Here is a 17437-nt window from a genome sequence, read left to right as displayed (position 1 = left end):
GAATGTATGTGGGGATCTTAGATGGGAGAGGACGTATGGATCTAATGATAAATATATTTGTCCCAGTAGTAAAAATAAATATGTAAGTCCTAGATGCCCAAATAAAGACTATAACTTTTGCCCATATTGGTCTTGTGTGGGGTGGGCGACTTGGGGACAGACAGTAGATAAAGACATGATAGTGACTAAGTTGCCGACTAGCCCTTATTGTAAGTCTATGGAATGCAACCCAGTCCATATACTTATTAATAACCCCGACAAGTTCCTAGATAAGTATGGCAATTTATTTGGGTTTCAGATATACGGGACGGGTTTAGATCCTGGGACATTATTGTTTATAGGGATAGAGACTGATATGGTATCCTCCCAGACTCATCAAGTATACCATTCCTTTTATGAAGAGATGAGTATAGATAATAAGATCCCCCATAACGCTAAAAACCTGTTCATTGACCTAGCTGAAAGTATTGCCGGTAGTCTTAATGTTACCAACTGCTGATTGAAACAGGTGAGACTTTAGGTGTTAAAGTGTATGATGTGAATCATAGGAAGAAAAGGGGACCCATAGAGATAGGCGCCTGGGAAGATAATGAATGGCCTCCCCAGCGTATCATAGATTATTATGGGCCAGCCACGTGGGCTGAGGATGGTACCTTTGGTTATAGAACCCCTATTTATATGCTCAACCGTATTATAAGATTACAGGCGGTGGTTGAGATTATCACAAATGAGACATCACAAGCGCTCAATCTTCTAGCGAAGCATAACACCAGGATGAGGACAGCAGTATACCAGAATAGATTAGCCTTGGATTACCTTTTGGCAGTAGAGGGAGGTGTATGTGGGAAGTTTAACCTAAGCAATTGCTGTCTTCAAATAGATGACGAAGGGCAAGCAATAGCTGAGCTTACTAGCCATATGGTTAAACTAGCGCATGTGCCTACTCAGGTATGGAAAGGATACAATCCAAGTAGTTGGTTTGGTAGCTGGTATGAGTGGTTTGGAGGGCTTAAGGCAGTGGTAGGTGGAGTCCTACTGATTTTACTGTTGTGTCTACTCCTACCGTGTCTTATACCCCTAGTAGTTAGGTCTGTGCAAAGCTTGATAGGAAGTATAGCAGAGAGGAAGGCTGCTGCACAGATAATGGCGATATATAAGTATAAGGCTCTAGATCAGGGAGAACCAATGCAGGAAGATGAATGTTGAAGATTCACATCATAAGATAAGTCTGGTCTGGTTCAAGGTAACTTGCGGTGTAAGCAAAACTAAGGTTATGTGATGCCTCAAGTAATTGTAAAATATCAAGAGGCATCAAAGGGGGGAATGTGGTGGAATCTGGGTAAAAATAAATTTAGTAGGCCGAGATTACCACGTGGCATGTGTGCGTGCATATGCTGACGTATCGATCAGTTGGTTGCACGAGGCAAGATACGATCAGTAGTGTACGGAGCATGTGCAAGAATACAGGATGTAGTATTCCCCTCCTCCATTGTGCTGGACAGGCCATGCGGTCAAACAGGAAGTTAATTCTTATATTGTATTGATTGGTTAAGAGAATGTGCGGGTGGAGCTTAATATGGGAGGAGTTATATGCCTATATAAGGAGCCTGCACTATTGTCCGGGGCTCAGAACTTGCTGTATTTTGGTGACATTAGTCCCTCTGAGTCCCGATCGGTGATCCAATAAAGAATCTCTTCCTTCCTGAAGAAACCTGTGTCCATCTCTCTGTGCTTGGCTTCCGTCAGTTTCTCCGGTATCAGTGGTACAGTTACCAAGTGAAACGTACACAATAACAATAAACACTCAGGGAATTCCCGTACACACACAGCTGTTACACCAGTCACTATATAATCAATATTATGCCCTTTGGCGTAACTATACAGTCACCCACGCTATAATTCTCTATATACGAATTACCCGTCTATAACACACCCCAGTAACATCGTCTTTTACAAATAGCGGTTACAGTACGGTTAGCATAGGTCAAAGCACAAGTTAAGGTCACAATACAATTATTAGTGGTTATGGTGTTAAAACATGCAATTGACAACAATGATTAGTACTTATATACAATGTCAGTAAATATACAGGGTTATGGTACCGTGCACTATGATATAGCAACACACTATTAACACTCTCGCTAGACGGCTGAGCTCGCGCTATCTAACAAGATATACACTTTACTAAACAATCGTTAACACATTTACAATTCCCAACTAAACTATTGGCCAGTACCTTGAATGGACTACCTAAAAACAATCTACATACGTTTTGGTTAGCCACACTGCCCAATCACCACATATATAGCGAGCTAGAGAACCGAATTTACACAGGCGCCTCTTAGTCGCACTATCAAAAGTCTAGTGGGTTCCAAATTTACACGCCTTCCCACTTAGCCCAGATAGGTTGAGAGCTAGCGAACCGAATTTACACAGGCGCCGCTTAGTCTCCCGGTCCCTCCGACCTAGCGAACGTAATATACACCCTAGAACGCTAGTCTAGACAAGACACCGGTGTCTGGCTAGGGCTATTTACACCAGGACCCCGCCTGACTAACAAAATCAAACGGTCTGACTAAAGAGCGTTCGATCGAGCGGTGCGCCTTCGCTCCTTCCCTCCGACAGAGGGGGCAGATACACAGATTCAAAACCCCTTTGGGCCTACCGCACAATCGGTATACCCCTAGTGGGTCCTGCCGTCTAAAACAGCAGTTGTCTTACCTCCTCGTTCCTGAACCTGAGTTCACACTCATCGACGGGGACACCCCAGCACTTCTCACGTAGAGGCCGATGATCTCCTGGACAACGGACCAGTGGCGCCGAGACGAAGGGAGGTCCACGCAGAAGTTCAGGGGTGCAGCCGTAGAGAACGTGGGCAAAGATAGACCGTCTCACGCCTCTGCCTCTCAGCTACCGTTGAACGATGAGCTTCCCGGCCAATGCACCAAATGATACCGGAGAAACTGACGGAAGCCAAGCACAGAGAGATGGACACAGGTTTCTTCAGGAAGGAAGAGATTCTTTATTGGATCACCGATCGGGACTCAGAGGGACTAGCGTCACCAAAATACCACAAGTTCTGAGCCCCGGACAATAATGCAGGCTCCTTATATAGGCATATAACTCCTCCCATATTAAGCTCCACCCGCACATTCTCTTAACCAATCAACACAAATAAGAATTAACTTCCTGTTTGACCACATGGCCTGTCCAGCACAATGGAGGAGGGGAATACTATATCCTGTATTCTTGCACATGCTCCGTACACTACTGATCGATACGTCAGCATATGCACGTACACATGCCACGTGGTAATCTCGGCCTACTAAATTTATTTTTACCGAGATTCCACCACATTATTCTCTCCTATCTCCCAGATATTATTATTCTCTCCTATCTCCCAGATATTATGATTTTCTCCTATCTCCCAGATATTATGATTCTCTCCCATCTCCCAGATATTATTATTTTCTCCTATCTCCCAGATATTATTAATGATTTTCTCCTATCTCCCAGATATTATTAATGATTTTCTCCTATCTCCCAGATATTATTAATGATTTTCTCCTATCTCCCAGATATTATTAATGATTTTCTCCTATCTCCCAGATATTATTATTCTCTCCTATCTCCCAGATATTATGATTTTCTCCTATCTCCCAGATATTATTATTTTCTCCTATCTCACAGATATTGGCCATGGCTGTGATTAGGGAATAATTCAGTGTATAAGCTGCACTATAACTTTGTGATCTCAGCTGAGTCAGGAATTACTTTGAATAATGATTTTGCAGTAGTTAAGAGCCAATGACGTCTAATCTACGGGCCCAGCAGCCACGTTTAGTTACCATGGCGACGACCCGAGCGAGGCACTTCCGGCTCTGGGGGATGACGCGGCCGCCCTCTCTCACCACATTCTAGGTGCGCTCGCAGGAGTCACGTGACGGGCCGTTGCTGTGGCTGACGTCACGGCTGCGCAATCAGCGGCCGCCGGTTGCTATGGGGCGGTCTGGGTGAGTCAGAGCAGCTGCGACGGGTGTTGTGCCCAGAGAAGGCCGCGAGGAGGCGCCGGGGCCGCAGGCTGGGATAGAGACCGGGCTGTGCGCACCATGAGAAGATGGCCCGGTGAGTGTGACCGGGGGGGCAGTGAGGGCCAACACTGGGGGATGCCGGCCTGGGGACCATGGGCTGCCGAGAGCCTTACATATCGGGGGCGGCTCCTCGCAGGGGCCCTTCCCTGTCTGTCTGTGGGAGATCACCAGGGGCCCTTCCCTGTCTGTCTGTGGGAGATCACCAGGGGCCCTTCCCTGTCTGTCTGTGGGAGATCACCAGGGGCCCTTCCCTGTCTGTCTGTGGGAGATCACCAGGGGCCCTTCTCTGTCTGTCTGTCTGTCTGTGGGAGATCACCAGGGGCCCTTCTCTGTCTGTCTGTGGGAGATCACCAGGGGCCCTTCTCTGTCTGTCTGTGGGAGATCACCAGGGGCCCTTCTCTGTCTGTCTGTGGGAGATCACCAGGGGCCCTTCTCTGTCTGTCTGTGGGAGATCACCAGGGGCCCTTCTCTGTCTGTCTGTGGGAGATCACCAGGGGCCCTTCTCTGTCTGTCTGTGGGAGATCACCAGGGGCCCTTCTCTGTCTGTCTGTCTGTGGGAGATCACCAGGGGCCCTTCTCTGTCTGTCTGTCTGTCTGTAGGAAATCACCAGGGGCCCTTCTCTGTCTGTCTGTGGGAGATCACCAGGGGCCCTTCTCTGTCTGTCTGTGGGAGATCACCAGGGGCCCCTCTCTGTCTGTCTGTGGGAGATCACCAGGGGCCCCTCTCTGTCTGTCTGTGGGAGATCACCAGGGGCCCTTCTCTGTCTGTCTGTGGGAGACCACCAGGGGCCCTTCTCTGTCTGTCTGTCTGTCTGTAGGAAATCACCAGGGGCCCTTCTCTGTCTGTCTGTGGGAGATCACCAGGGGCCCTTCTCTGTCTGTCTGTAGGAAATCACCAGGGGCCCTTCTCTGTCTGTCTGTGGGAGACCACCAGGGGCCCTTCTCTGTCTGTCTGTGGGAGACCACCAGGGGCCCTTCTCTGTCTGTCTGTGGGAGATCACCAGGGGCCCTTCTCTGTCTGTCTGTGGGAGATCACCAGGGGCCCTTCTCTGTCTGTCTGTGGGAGATCACCAGGGGCCCTTCTCTGTCTGTGGGAGATCACCAGGGGCCCTTCTCTGTCTGTGGGAGATCACCAGGGGCCCTTCTCTGTCTGTCTGTGGGAGATCACCAGGGGCCCTTCTCTGTCTGTCTGTGGGAGATCACCAGGGGCCCTTCTCTGTCTGTCTGTGGGAGATCACCAGGGGCCCTTCTCTGTCTGTCTGTGGGAGATCACCAGGGGCCCTTCTCTGTCTGTCTGTGGGAGATCACCAGAGGCCCTTCCCTGTCTGTGTGTGGGAGATCACCAGGGGCCCTTCCCTGTCTGTCTGTGGGAGATCACCAGGGGCCCTTCTCTGTCTGTCTGTGGGAGATCACCAGGGGCCCTTCTCTGTCTGTCTGTGGGAGATCACCAGGGGCCCTTCTCTGTCTGTCTGTGGGAGATCACCAGGGGCCCTTCTCTGTCTGTCTGTGGGAGATCACCAGGGGCCCTTCTCTGTCTGTCTGTGGGAGATCACCAGGGGCCCTTCTCTGTCTGTCTGTGGGAGATCACCAGGGGCCCTTCCCTGTCTGTCTGTGGGAGATCACCAGGGGCCCTTCCCTGTCTGTCTGTGGGAGATCACCAGGGGCCCTTCTCTGTCTGTCTGTGGGAGATCACCAGGGGTCCTTCTCTGTCTGTCTGTGGGAGATCACCAGGGGCCCTTCTCTGTCTGTCTGTGGGAGATCACCAGGGGCCCTTCTCTGTTTGTCTGTGGGAGATCACCAGGGTCTGTCTCTGTCTGTGGGAGATCACCAGGGGCCCTTCTCTGTCTGTCTGTGGGAGATCACCAGGGGCCCTTCTCTGTCTGTCTGTCTGTGGGAGATCACCAGAGACCCTTCTCTCTCTGTCTGTCTGTCTGTGGGAGATCACCAGAGACCCTTCTCTGTCTGTCTGTCTGTGGGAGATCACCAGAGACCTTTCTCTGTCTGTCTGTGGGAGATCACCAGAGACCCTTCTCTGTCTGTCTGTGGGAGATCACCAGAGACCCTTCTCTGTCTGTCTGTGGGAGATCACCAGAGACCCTTCTCTGTCTGTCTGTGGGAGATCACCAGGGGCCCTTCTCTGTCTGTCTGTGGGAGATCACCAGGGGCCCTTCTCTGTCTGTCTGTGGGAGATCACCAGGGGCCCTTCTCTGTCTGTCTGTGGGAGATCACCAGGGGCCCTTCTCTGTCTGTCTGTGGGAGATCACCAGGGGCCCTTCTCTGTCTGTCTGTGGGAGATCACCAGGGGCCCTTCTCTGTCTGTCTGTGGGAGATCACCAGGGGCCCTTCTCTGTCTGTCTGTGGGAGATCACCAGGGGCCCTTCTCTGTCTGTCTGTGGGAGATCACCAGGGGCCCTTCTCTGTCTGTCTGTGGGAGATCACCAGGGGCCCTTCTCTGTCTGTCTGTGGGAGATCACCAGGGGCCCTTCTCTGTCTGTGGGAGATCACCAGGGGCCCTTCTCTGTCTGTGGGAGATCACCAGGGGCCCTTCTCTGTCTGTGGGAGATCACCAGGGGCCCTTCTCTGTCTGTGGGAGATCACCAGGGGCCCTTCTCTGTCTGTGGGAGATCACCAGGGGCCCTTCTCTGTCTGTGGGAGATCACCAGGGGCCCTTCTCTGTCTGTGGGAGATCACCAGGGGCCCTTCTCTGTCTGTGGGAGATCACCAGGGGCCCTTCTCTGTCTGTGGGAGATCACCAGGGGCCCTTCTCTGTCTGTGGGAGATCACCAGGGGCCCTTCTCTGTCTGTGGGAGATCACCAGGGGCCCTTCTCTGTCTGTGGGAGATCACCAGGGGCCCTTCTCTGTCTGTGGGAGATCACCAGGGGCCCTTCTCTGTCTGTGGGAGATCACCAGGGGCCCTTCTCTGTCTGTGGGAGATCACCAGGGGCCCTTCTCTGTCTGTCTGTCTGTGGGAGATCACCAGGGGCCTCTGTCTGTCTGTATGTAGTCATTAGATTATCCTGTCTTTTGGTGGTCACTGGGGTCGTTTGTCTGCCTGTAAGTGGTCATTAGGGTTTCTTGTCTGCTTGTAGGTGTTCAACTAGGTGTCTGGTCTGCCTATAGGTGGTCACCACAGTCCCTTGTCTGTTTTTATGGGAAGATTTTGTCTCTGGCCCGGGGATGGTGAGTCACTCTCTTTTTCACATTTGAATTAAAAGACTGCTGAGACTTGTTTATGTAATGAATTTCATAGTTCATATCTGAGATTTTTATTGCTGAATATAAAACAAACGTTGGGTTAGTTAATTTAAATACAATAAAAATGCAATGTAAATATATTTGATGGCTTCACTCGTGAATAAATAAAAATTCATGTTTAGGCGTCTATGAACTACAATGGCAGTGATGCAAAACACGGGTTGTAATAATCTTACTTCTAGCATGCAAGTGTAAGAACTATCCTGTTATATGCTTTTATTATGTTTTACAATCATTTGTACATGAAAATTAATAATGAAATACATTTTGAGAGATCAGTTTATTATTGAAAATTGTGTTGCATGTCAAACCAACACAAGGATTTGAAGTATTTAATTTACTGAAAGTAACTACGTGGACATGTGCTGCTCCTATCCCTTTTCATTATGGTTCATACTGGCAGATGGGAGTATAATTAGCTAGTACTAGATTATTTGCTGCTGTGCTTATTGTCTTGCAATGGGTGACGAAGATCTTAATTCGGTTTCATTTCTCATATCTTCTTTCGATCATACATGCTAACACACTCAAGTTTTATGAGTTGTGCCATACTGTCTACTGTCTAAAACGGGATCTGACTAATTTTGAGAAAATGCAGGCACCAGACAGGTACCGGTATTTATATGAGCAGTGAAAAGGTACCAACATTTTGTCAGTAAAATACACACAGCCTTACTGAGTGCTTATATAGTGGAAGAAAGTGAAATGAGCTTGTGACTCAAACCAGGTTTCTTGTTTGAGTCAGAATGCGAAGACACATCAGATCTGTGGTAAACCAGCAAACTGGCTGTAATGTTTGGGTAATGCAGAGAATGTGTCGGAGAATAGAGTAAAATGAAGAGGTTGTGAGATTTGAGGATGAAGGGGGAGCAGAGACGAGTTACTCTGAAACTCAACTAACACAGCCAAGTGTCCAGGGGAAAGAGGCCAAGGAAGAATATTCGTATCATGCTGTGTAAGGATGATTTGCCTGTTTGTGTCTGTGCTAGGCCAGGCCTGGGGGACAATTATTATTATTATTGCAATTTATATAGCGCCAACAGATTCCGTAGCGCTTTACAATATTATGAGAAGGGATTTAACTATAAATAGGACAATTACAAATAAACTTACAGGAACAATAGGTTGAAGAGGACCCTGCTCGATCGAGCTTACATTCTATAGGAGGTATGGTCCTAAACACTGGAGGAGGTGTAAAAGAGGATATATATATATATATTCTGCAAGTAAGCTTATTACAGTCCGAGTTTTGTATCGTTGCCATTGTAATCCATAGATGACTTAACGTTAATTTTAATTTATTCATGAGTGAAGTCATCAAATATATTTCATATAATTTTTGTGTTTTAAATGAATTAACACAAAGATTGTTTTATAAGCAGCATTAAAAATCTCAGATATGAACCATGAAACTTGTTACAAAAACAAGTCCATGCAGACTTTCAATTCAAATACATTTATAAATACAGACACACACACACAGATCAGTCACAACATTAAAGCCACTGACAGGTGAAGTCAATAACATGGATATATATTTTAAACAAAGCTTTATGCCATAAATACAATGACAATTCCCAAAGAGACACTATAGTCACCAGTCCCACTACAGCTTATGTCTATAGCCTGTCCCGGCAGGCTTTTCAGTACATTGCTGCCCAATAACACCCAGTGGAAGTCACTCAGTCAGCCACTACAGGTTCTTCCTGATAAAGTTCAGCATAGAAACACACTGACTCAATGCTGGTAGGCACAGCGCAGTGTTTTGCAGCACAAATGCAATATTCTCCCAATGCTTTCCGATTATCTCGGCCGTGGAGGTGGGGCCAATCACGGCAAGACCGGCACGATGTGGGAAAGATGCCGAGTAAAAACACTTTTCCTTGTGGTCGTTGGGGGCCAGTAACCTAAACAAACATACACGCACTCGCTTGCAGTCAAACATTCACCATTTTTATTTATTTTTGAATGTACTTATATATTTTTTAAATTGACCTCTAACTGGATCAGAGCAGCCCCAAAATGGCAAGTCTTATTGGGTTTTCCAGGTATGCAGTGGTTAGTACCTACCAAAAGTGGAGCAAGGAAGGGCCACCGGTGAACCAGTGTCAGTCATGGGCGCACATGGCACATTGATGCACATGGTGAGCAAAGACTAGCCCACCTGGTCAGTTTATATAGTATACAGAAGAGCTTTTGTAGCTCAAATTGCTGAAAAGCATAATGCTGGCCATGATAGAAAGGTATCAACACACAGTGTATCACAGTTTGCTGCATATGGGGTCCAATGTTAAAGGACCACTATAGGCTCTCAGACCACTTCAGCTCAATGAAATGGTCGGGGTGCCAGGTCCATCTAGGGTTAACCCTGCCTGCTGTAAACATAGCAGTTTCAGAGAAACTGTTATGTTTACATTAGGGTTAATCCAGCCTCTAGTGGCTGTCTCATTGACAGCCGCTAGAGGTGCGTCCGCACTTCTCACTGCGATTTTCATTCATTGAGAATGCTTTCCTATGGACTGACTGAATGCGTGCGTGGCTCTTGCCGCGCATGCACATTTTGCGGAAGAGGGAGGAGAGTCCCCAGCGCCGAGGGAGCCCGGCGCTGGAGAAAGGTAAGCGTTTAACCCCTTCCTCCCCCTAGAGCCCAGCAGGAGGGGTACCCTGAGGGTGGGGACTTGTTAACACTATAGTGCCAGGAAAACAAGTTTGTTTTCCTGGCACTATAGTGGTCCTTTAATCCGATTGAACAGCGGTGTAATGTGCTGGAATAACAAATCCGATCCATGGAAGCCCCACAACACAAGTTGCTGGAGTAAAAGGATCTTCAGCTAATGTCTTGGTGCCAGATACCACAGGACACGTTCAGAGGTCTTGTGGAGTCCATGCCTCAACACATCAGAGCTGTTTTGGCAGCACAAGGGGGACCTACATGATAATTTGGTTTTAATGTTGTGACCTTAACCCCTTAAGGACCAAACTTCTGGAATAAAAGGGAATCATGACATGTCACACATGTCATGTGTCCTTAAGGGGTTAAAGGAGCACTATAGTCACCAGAACCATTACAGCATAATGTAGTGGTTCTTGTGTCTACAGCATGTCCCTGCAATGTTGGCATTGGAAAAAAATTGCTGGCTAGTAACACCTCTAGTGGCAGTCACTCAGATGGATACTATAGGTGCTTCCTAGTCCAGTGCTACTCTTCATGGAGACGCTGACATTTTCACATAGAGATGCATTGATGTATGCATCTCTATGTAGAGATAATGATTGGTGCAGTGTGGCATTTTACTGCACATGTGCAGTAGCCTCCCAATGCTTTCCTATGAGAAAACATTGGGTTGGCTGAGATCATCAAGATTGTTGATCTCAGCCATGGAGTTTAAGCCATCTGCGGTGAGACAGATGCAACGTGGGAGAAAAGGTTCATGAAATAACCTTTAATCTCCACACAGAGGGGGCCAGTCACTTAAACAACCACTTCAGCACTATGGTATTCCCGACACTGTAGTGTTCCTTTAAGGTCTGTCTATTTCCTTCTTGAGTTATACAATGGCTTAAATGGTCCCCATTCAGAGGAAACCACTGTATATATTTTTACTTCACGTGACGGCTGTATGTATATTTCACATTATTCATACTGAAATGTTAATATATATTCACTGATGGTAACTGGCACCCCAGATGCTTAAGTACCTTTCTAATTTCTAAACATACAGAGTAACAGATACCATAGCTGTTTGAATGTAATTGTGTGCCTTGTATCTCTAGTATAAACAATGTCATGGACCTTCGCCAGTGAGTCTTTATTTGGGCTGTTTAATGCTGGTTGTTGTATATTTGTACACTAAATTACTGTCACCCTACATTTGTGAATAGATGTTCGCCTTCACAGCCATATTAACATTCTATATCCTAGAAACTTACTTTGATCATATTCTTTCGCCCACAGATCTTAGACTTACAAGATGCCCACTGGATGCATGTGGCACCATCATCGATCATTCTTGCCTGACATCCATGAAGCCTATAGAAATTTATAGACGTCCCACTGACAGCAGGAAGCAACATGAAGCCTGCACATGAAAGGAGTCAGGAATGTCTTCCGCCAAAGAAACGGGAGCTCTTACAGAACAGTGTGAGTGTGGAGGAGCCACCCCGGGTAGAAACGACATCAACCAATGAAACTCCCTCTACTGATGCATCAGCTTGGCCCAGAGGAGTGCTGGTAGCAGCAGGGCAAGGACATGGGGTTAGATACGAAGTGGCTGGCGAGGGGGCAGAGACGGTTACTGTGGATCAGTATGGGAATCTTTACAAATTAGCGGTGCCTTCTGCTGCATTTTCCCCACCTGGACTCCACCCTGTGGTGAATATGGGTTCTATTCAGCCATCTTTTAATGTAGCTTCTCCTTTAATACAGCACCCAGGCATTACTTACCCACCTATTCATTATGCCCCAATTTCCCACACTCCAGTACAGTTCCTTGGATCACCCTATGCAGTTCCATATGCCGTTTCTCCGAGCTTCCTTCAACGTGCTGTGATATCTCCCCCTGTTACATTGGCTGCCTCTCATGTACCTCACTATGTGCCATATAACTCCATCCTCACAGAGGGGGTTACACCTCCTCCTCAAGCTCCATCCCCACATTCTTTCAACAAAACCACAGCACAGTCTCCCTCAGTGCTCATGGGTGTTGTGCCTGTTGATGTTGGAAAAGGTAGAGTGCCTGTATTTTATCAACATTCTTCTCAATTACCAGCTTATCCTGTGCATGAGATGCTTCTGGCATGTCCTTCAAACCAGTCCCCAAGTCCTGCCTCTGACCACAACAAAGAGAGAGAGGCATTAATCACTTCTACCAATGGGGCCCAAAGAGCTGCAGACAATGCCTCTGGAAGGAGAGGCAGTCAGGTTATTCATAACACAGAGGAACAGTTTGCAAGAAGATCAGCTGACCATTTGGTAAACTGTGATGTCTACTCAGGACATTCTACTCAAAGGACAGAAGTGGCTTTACTGACTCACAGGAGCACACCTGACACAGATTTAGAAGTTCAGCGGGTTGTTGGTGGTTTTGCTTCACAAGACTTTGGTACTACACCTGTTCAGAGAAAGGAAATGCAGAGTCCGTTAAATCTGTCTCACAACACCAATGAGCAAAGGGAGGTGCCAAGAGATGCTCCCACCCATGGAAATTTGGCCAGCCCAATGCCAGAGAGGGAACAGCATAGGGTAATGTACTCAAAACAGCATATTCTCAAATACACTGAGAAATCTGTAGTGATCGTAAATGGGGAAGCCACTCCAGCTACAGTCTGTTCTGCATCAAGCCTACATCCAGGAACTCTCCAGCATGGATCTAAAACTCAAGGAGCTAAATCTCCTGAATTACCCCTTAGTGACACTCATCCAGACAGAAGGACCCCACATACAAATGTAGCCCCTTCACAGCCAACACATTCCACTGCTTTACCCTCACATTTTATGAAAGGAGCGATTATCCAGCTGGCCACAGGTGAATTGAAGAGAGTGGAAGACCTACAGACCCAGGACTTTGTGCGCAGTGCAGAGGTCAGTGGTGGTCTTAAAATTGACTCAAGCACAGTGGTGGACATCCAGGAAAGTCAGTGGTCAGGACTTGTGACTCTCCATTTTGCAGTGGGAGAGCAGCAGAGCAAAGTGTGTCTTGATGTACCTCCTGAACATCCTTTCTTTGTGTATGGACAAGGCTGGTCTTCCTGCAACCCCAGACAGACTGCTCACCTTTTTGCACTTCCCTGTCACCGGCTCCAGGTGGGAGATGTTTGTATATCAATAAGCTTGCAGAGTGTAAGTAAAAATGGGGCATCTTCCTCAAGTTGTACCCCTACAAGTCAGTCTATATCTCGCCCTAATGAGAGAGCAATGTTACAGTCTAGAGATAGACCATCCCTGACAGAAAGAGAGAGTGGAACACAGAGCCCACTTCAGACAGAGGGCTCGACACAGACTTCCCATGTGCGGACTCTTCCTACAGCCCAATCAAGCTGGTCAAGTCCAGGAGTCCAAAGATACAGTGGGCAGAGTCCAGACCCCCGACCTTCGCCTTCTCGGCACTCTTTCATCCCTCAAGAGGTGAAGCTATCTATTGAAGGGAGATCAAATGCTGGGAAATAAGCCCCATCCCTCAGGAGGAAATTATTTTGCACAGTTAAGAGTACAGGTATAATTAGTAAGACCGTGGAGAGGTCCCTGCTGCTCAAGAGAGGAATGAAGCGTGGGGTAACTATCTATGGCAAAAAAGCAGACTCAAACTCCCAGCGCCTTCAGTAAAAAAAAAATAAAAAAAAAAAATGCAATATGTTTTTTCTCTATTAATCGTCTAAACGAACTTAACCCTCTTGTGTGTGGTTTATTTTTTGTTCCCATAATATGCCAATCAGTATATTTGTCATTGCTGGTGGGGGATGAAGGCATTGAAACATGGCTTTTGCATTTGAAGATCAGTAGGCTTACAGGTGCGGAGATGGTTTCACTGAATCAGCTTATGACCCTAGCATAGTTTTATTTTTTTAAATTTTATCTGAAAGAGTAACGTGTCCCTTCCTTTTTGCTTTTGTAAAGCTAAAGGTAACAGGCACACCATAGCTGTCTCGATACCTAATGCTGTGTTCCTTATTGAATATTGCTGTCTCTGATGCAGTGGTACATATCTAAACCATTCAGTGGGAACCATGCACCATGTTAACATTCCTGGTTGACTGCCCTGTTTTGGTGTAACAGGTTTCCTGATAATCCCCAAACACACCCACAGTGCAATAATACAGATGTTCTCATCTGTGCAATCTATCTCTTGTAGCATGTTGCTCGCCTGCACCTTTTATGATGCTGACTAAAAGCTTTACCTGTAGAGACACGTTATGTTGTATAATGTATATATATATATATATTGATCGCAGATCTCTAATCGATTTGGTGTGTAGTGTTTTTTTTTGTTGCCATCTTTCTACACTGCCAAACCGGCTTTAGAAGGCACTTGCATACATTCTGATTTGATTAAACTACTTTCCTATACCCAATCCAGGACACTACATTAAACGTCTGCTTTTACTGGTTTCCTGTTAAAACGTGAGCTGAATGAGTAGGTGATTATATTTGAAGCTCATCCATTTTTGCTAGATTTGCCTATGGATTCTTTTTTTTTTTCCAAAGCTAACTGACCATTGACATGGAGATCCAGGAACTGACGGAGGTTTTAGACAGAATTTGGTGTGTGCAACGCTTCCGCCCCGAAGTGTCCTGTATTTTAAACAAACACAGGGAATAAGATGAGCAGTAAAGATGTACTGCCAGAAACCAGTGTTAAAGGTATAGTGTCCGAGGAGGAGGTACATATTCCACAGGGATAGTGCATTCAGTTTCTCAGAGGCGGGTGGAGCCCATCACATTTAATATCCAATGTACAAGTTTTACATATTAACTGATAATCTATTATGCATCTTAAAGCAGCCTTAGAATTAGGCAGGTGCTTTTATTGAAATATGCTACCTGATCTTTAACAGAGCATTAATCTATATTTTGTTGTGCTTTTTTTGTAACTGTTTTAAATAAATCAATTTGTACTGTATACCTTCCTTAGTCTTTTTGCATCCACCCAAACATGTTTTATAAGTTATACCAAAATCATAATAAGTCTTTTTTAAAACATAATGTCCCAAAAGGCCTATAAAAAAAAAAAACCAAAAAACTTTTTTGTGTGTGTGCCAAGTAAATGAACATATGCCAATTCAGTCTATGAATGTCAAGTCAGTGCTTCATAATGGCAAGACATTAAGCACCATAACCACTACAGTGAGCTGTTAGTGTATCTCTTAAAAGTGTTACTCAAAGCACCATGACTACTTCATGAGTATGTATTTACAGTGTTTGCTGCCGGAGCGTTAGAGGTGGATAATGTGAATTCTGTGCATATTGGTGTTAACATGCACACCTGCTAGTCCAATGGTGGCATGTTCCCACGTGCCATCCTCTCTGCCCAACTTCCTTGATACCAGAAGAGGAAGATCTGGATATAGGGAGAACGTGGCCTTGGCTATAGATCAGAGGTAGGTTATAGCTATATTATTATTATTATTTGAGTAACCCTTACAGCTTACTGTAGTGCAACTGGGGAAAGCAAGTCACGTACAACTTTTTTACTTTTACATGGGGAGAGGATAACCTAAATAGGTAGGGTAAAAGGACACTCTACTGCTCAAATACTAAATAAATAAATAAATATCACTGTTGAGTAGATATGCCCCAAATAAAAATCTGCATGCATCTAATTACGCATTTTTTTCATTGGGGGGGGGTATGTCTAAAAGTAGCTTGCAAAATTTGCAGCCTCTTTGCCTTCTGTAACCCATAAACCAACATTATACTGTTACAGCCTTGCCTAAGTCTGTTATCATGTCATTGCTTGTCTATCAGTGCAAAAATAAAGAATTAAAAAAAAAAAACTTGCAGCCTCCGCAACCCTCCTCCCTTCTAACCCCGTCCAGACTTTGTGTGACTGTCCAGTCATAGATTTCCCAATGGAGCTCAATGAGAAGTCTATACAAGGCAAGTGCTCTGGGCAGTTGCTGCCTCATGTTTAGTTCCACTGAGCTAAACAAACCAGGAAGTAACAGGAACTGCTGCCTTCATGACAACCAAGGAGATGTAAACATTAATTTATAAAAAAGTGTAAATCTCTGTTGAAATCTGCAGTTTTTCCAAAATGGAAAAAAAATAGGACACACTCCTCACACAGCAAAAGTACCTTTGGGGTCTGGAGCAGGGCCGGACTGGGGAAAAAATTAGGCCCGGGCATTTTTCAATCAGAGCAGCCTCCTAAGAAGGGGGTGGGGCCATAGAGGGTGTGTTTTATCATCACTAATGACAAGCACACCCCCCTCTCAAAGTGAGCATGTTGGTTTAATAACATGCTTGTGCTGTGTTTGCTTTTAAATTGTCTCTGGTGTCTCCACAAGTGGGATACCAGAGGACAAAAGGGCCAGGAAAGTGTATGGTGCATGTGTTTGGAGCCTGCTTGTGGTATTGCGTGTGTAGAGTGTGGTATTATGTAAATAGGTCAATTTAATTTGTGTTTGTGGTGTAATATGTGTGTGTATAGGGGGCATAGTGTTAAAGGGGATGTAACAAGTGTGTGTATAGGTGATGTAGTGTGTGTAGGGTTGTAGAGAGGGTATGTTTAGAGAATGTTGTATGTGTTTGCTGACAAGGAATGTAGTGTGTGTGTGTGTGTGTAGGTGGTGCAGTGTGTTGGTGTAGATCTAGTGTGTAAAGGACCCAGAGTGTGTGTGTGTGTGTGTGTGTATAGAAGATTAAGAGTGCATATTGGGTAAGGAATCTAGCGTGTATATATATGTATATATTTTATATATATATATGTAGATGTATTGTATATGTGAGGGGGTTTATCTGTCGTCACAGTCTAGGTTTCTAATTTTCTTTGTCTGTTAACTCACTGAGGGTTAATGTATAAATATATATATATATATATATATAATATGTGTTTGTGCTGTGTGAGCGGGGGTGCTGTTAGTGTGAGTGTATTTTTTATTTAAATATTTTTTTTTTATGAATAATTAAAAAAAAAAAGTTATATCTCCCCCTTCCCTTCTTACCTTTAGCCTGGGGGGTGGAGCCATGCTGCCATGGAGGGTGCTGCCTTCCCTAGTGGTCCAGTGGAGAGTGAACTCAAGCCCCACAGGGGGCTAGAGTTCACTCTTGCGAGATCTGAGCGTTGCCGCGATAACCGCAGCAAGGATCAGACCTCGCGAGAGTACTCGGCGGAGCTGCTGGCTAGAGCCCAACCGGGTCCTCTCCTCCCTCACTCCCCAGCCGGCAGCCGCTTATAATTGCCTCTGGGCTGGTGAGGGAGATCTTTGATTTCCCCACCGGCCCATGGAGGCACACAGCAGGGCCGGCGCTCAGGTAGCGCTGGCCCTGCAGGGGCTGGCCGGGGAGATCCTGTGATCCCCCCTGCCGGCCTCGGCCCACCGGGCATTTGCCCGGTGTTCCCGCTGGCCAGTCCGGGCCTGGTCTGAAGTGTCC

The 17437-nt window shown here is 46.1% G+C and overlaps 1 protein-coding gene across 1 annotated transcript; it reads left to right on the top strand.

Annotated features, from left to right (window-relative positions):
* The first annotated feature begins 3913 nt into the window (after window positions 1-3913).
* ATXN1L (ataxin 1 like) lies at window positions 3914-14963 on the top strand. The gene is made up of 2 exons (XM_063437228.1): window positions 3914-4125; window positions 11303-14963. The coding sequence occupies exon 2, from the start codon at window positions 11420-11422 to the stop codon at window positions 13511-13513; it is 2094 nt and encodes a 697-aa protein (XP_063293298.1). The 5' UTR covers window positions 3914-4125; window positions 11303-11419; the 3' UTR covers window positions 13514-14963.
* The last annotated feature ends 2474 nt before the right edge of the window (window positions 14964-17437 follow it).

The sequence above is a fragment of the Pelobates fuscus genome, chromosome 12 (assembly GCF_036172605.1).
Source record: "Pelobates fuscus isolate aPelFus1 chromosome 12, aPelFus1.pri, whole genome shotgun sequence".
In the NCBI taxonomy this organism is placed as follows: domain Eukaryota; kingdom Metazoa; phylum Chordata; class Amphibia; order Anura; family Pelobatidae; genus Pelobates; species Pelobates fuscus.
Note: the sequence above shows the minus strand (reverse complement) of the source record. Positions and strands in the feature narration are given on the sequence as shown.

Excerpts from the sequence above, each read along its gene's own strand:
- ATXN1L (XM_063437228.1), top strand. The coding sequence starts at position 11,420 with ATGAAGCCTGCACATGAAAGGAGTCAGGAATGTCTTCCGCCAAAGAAA.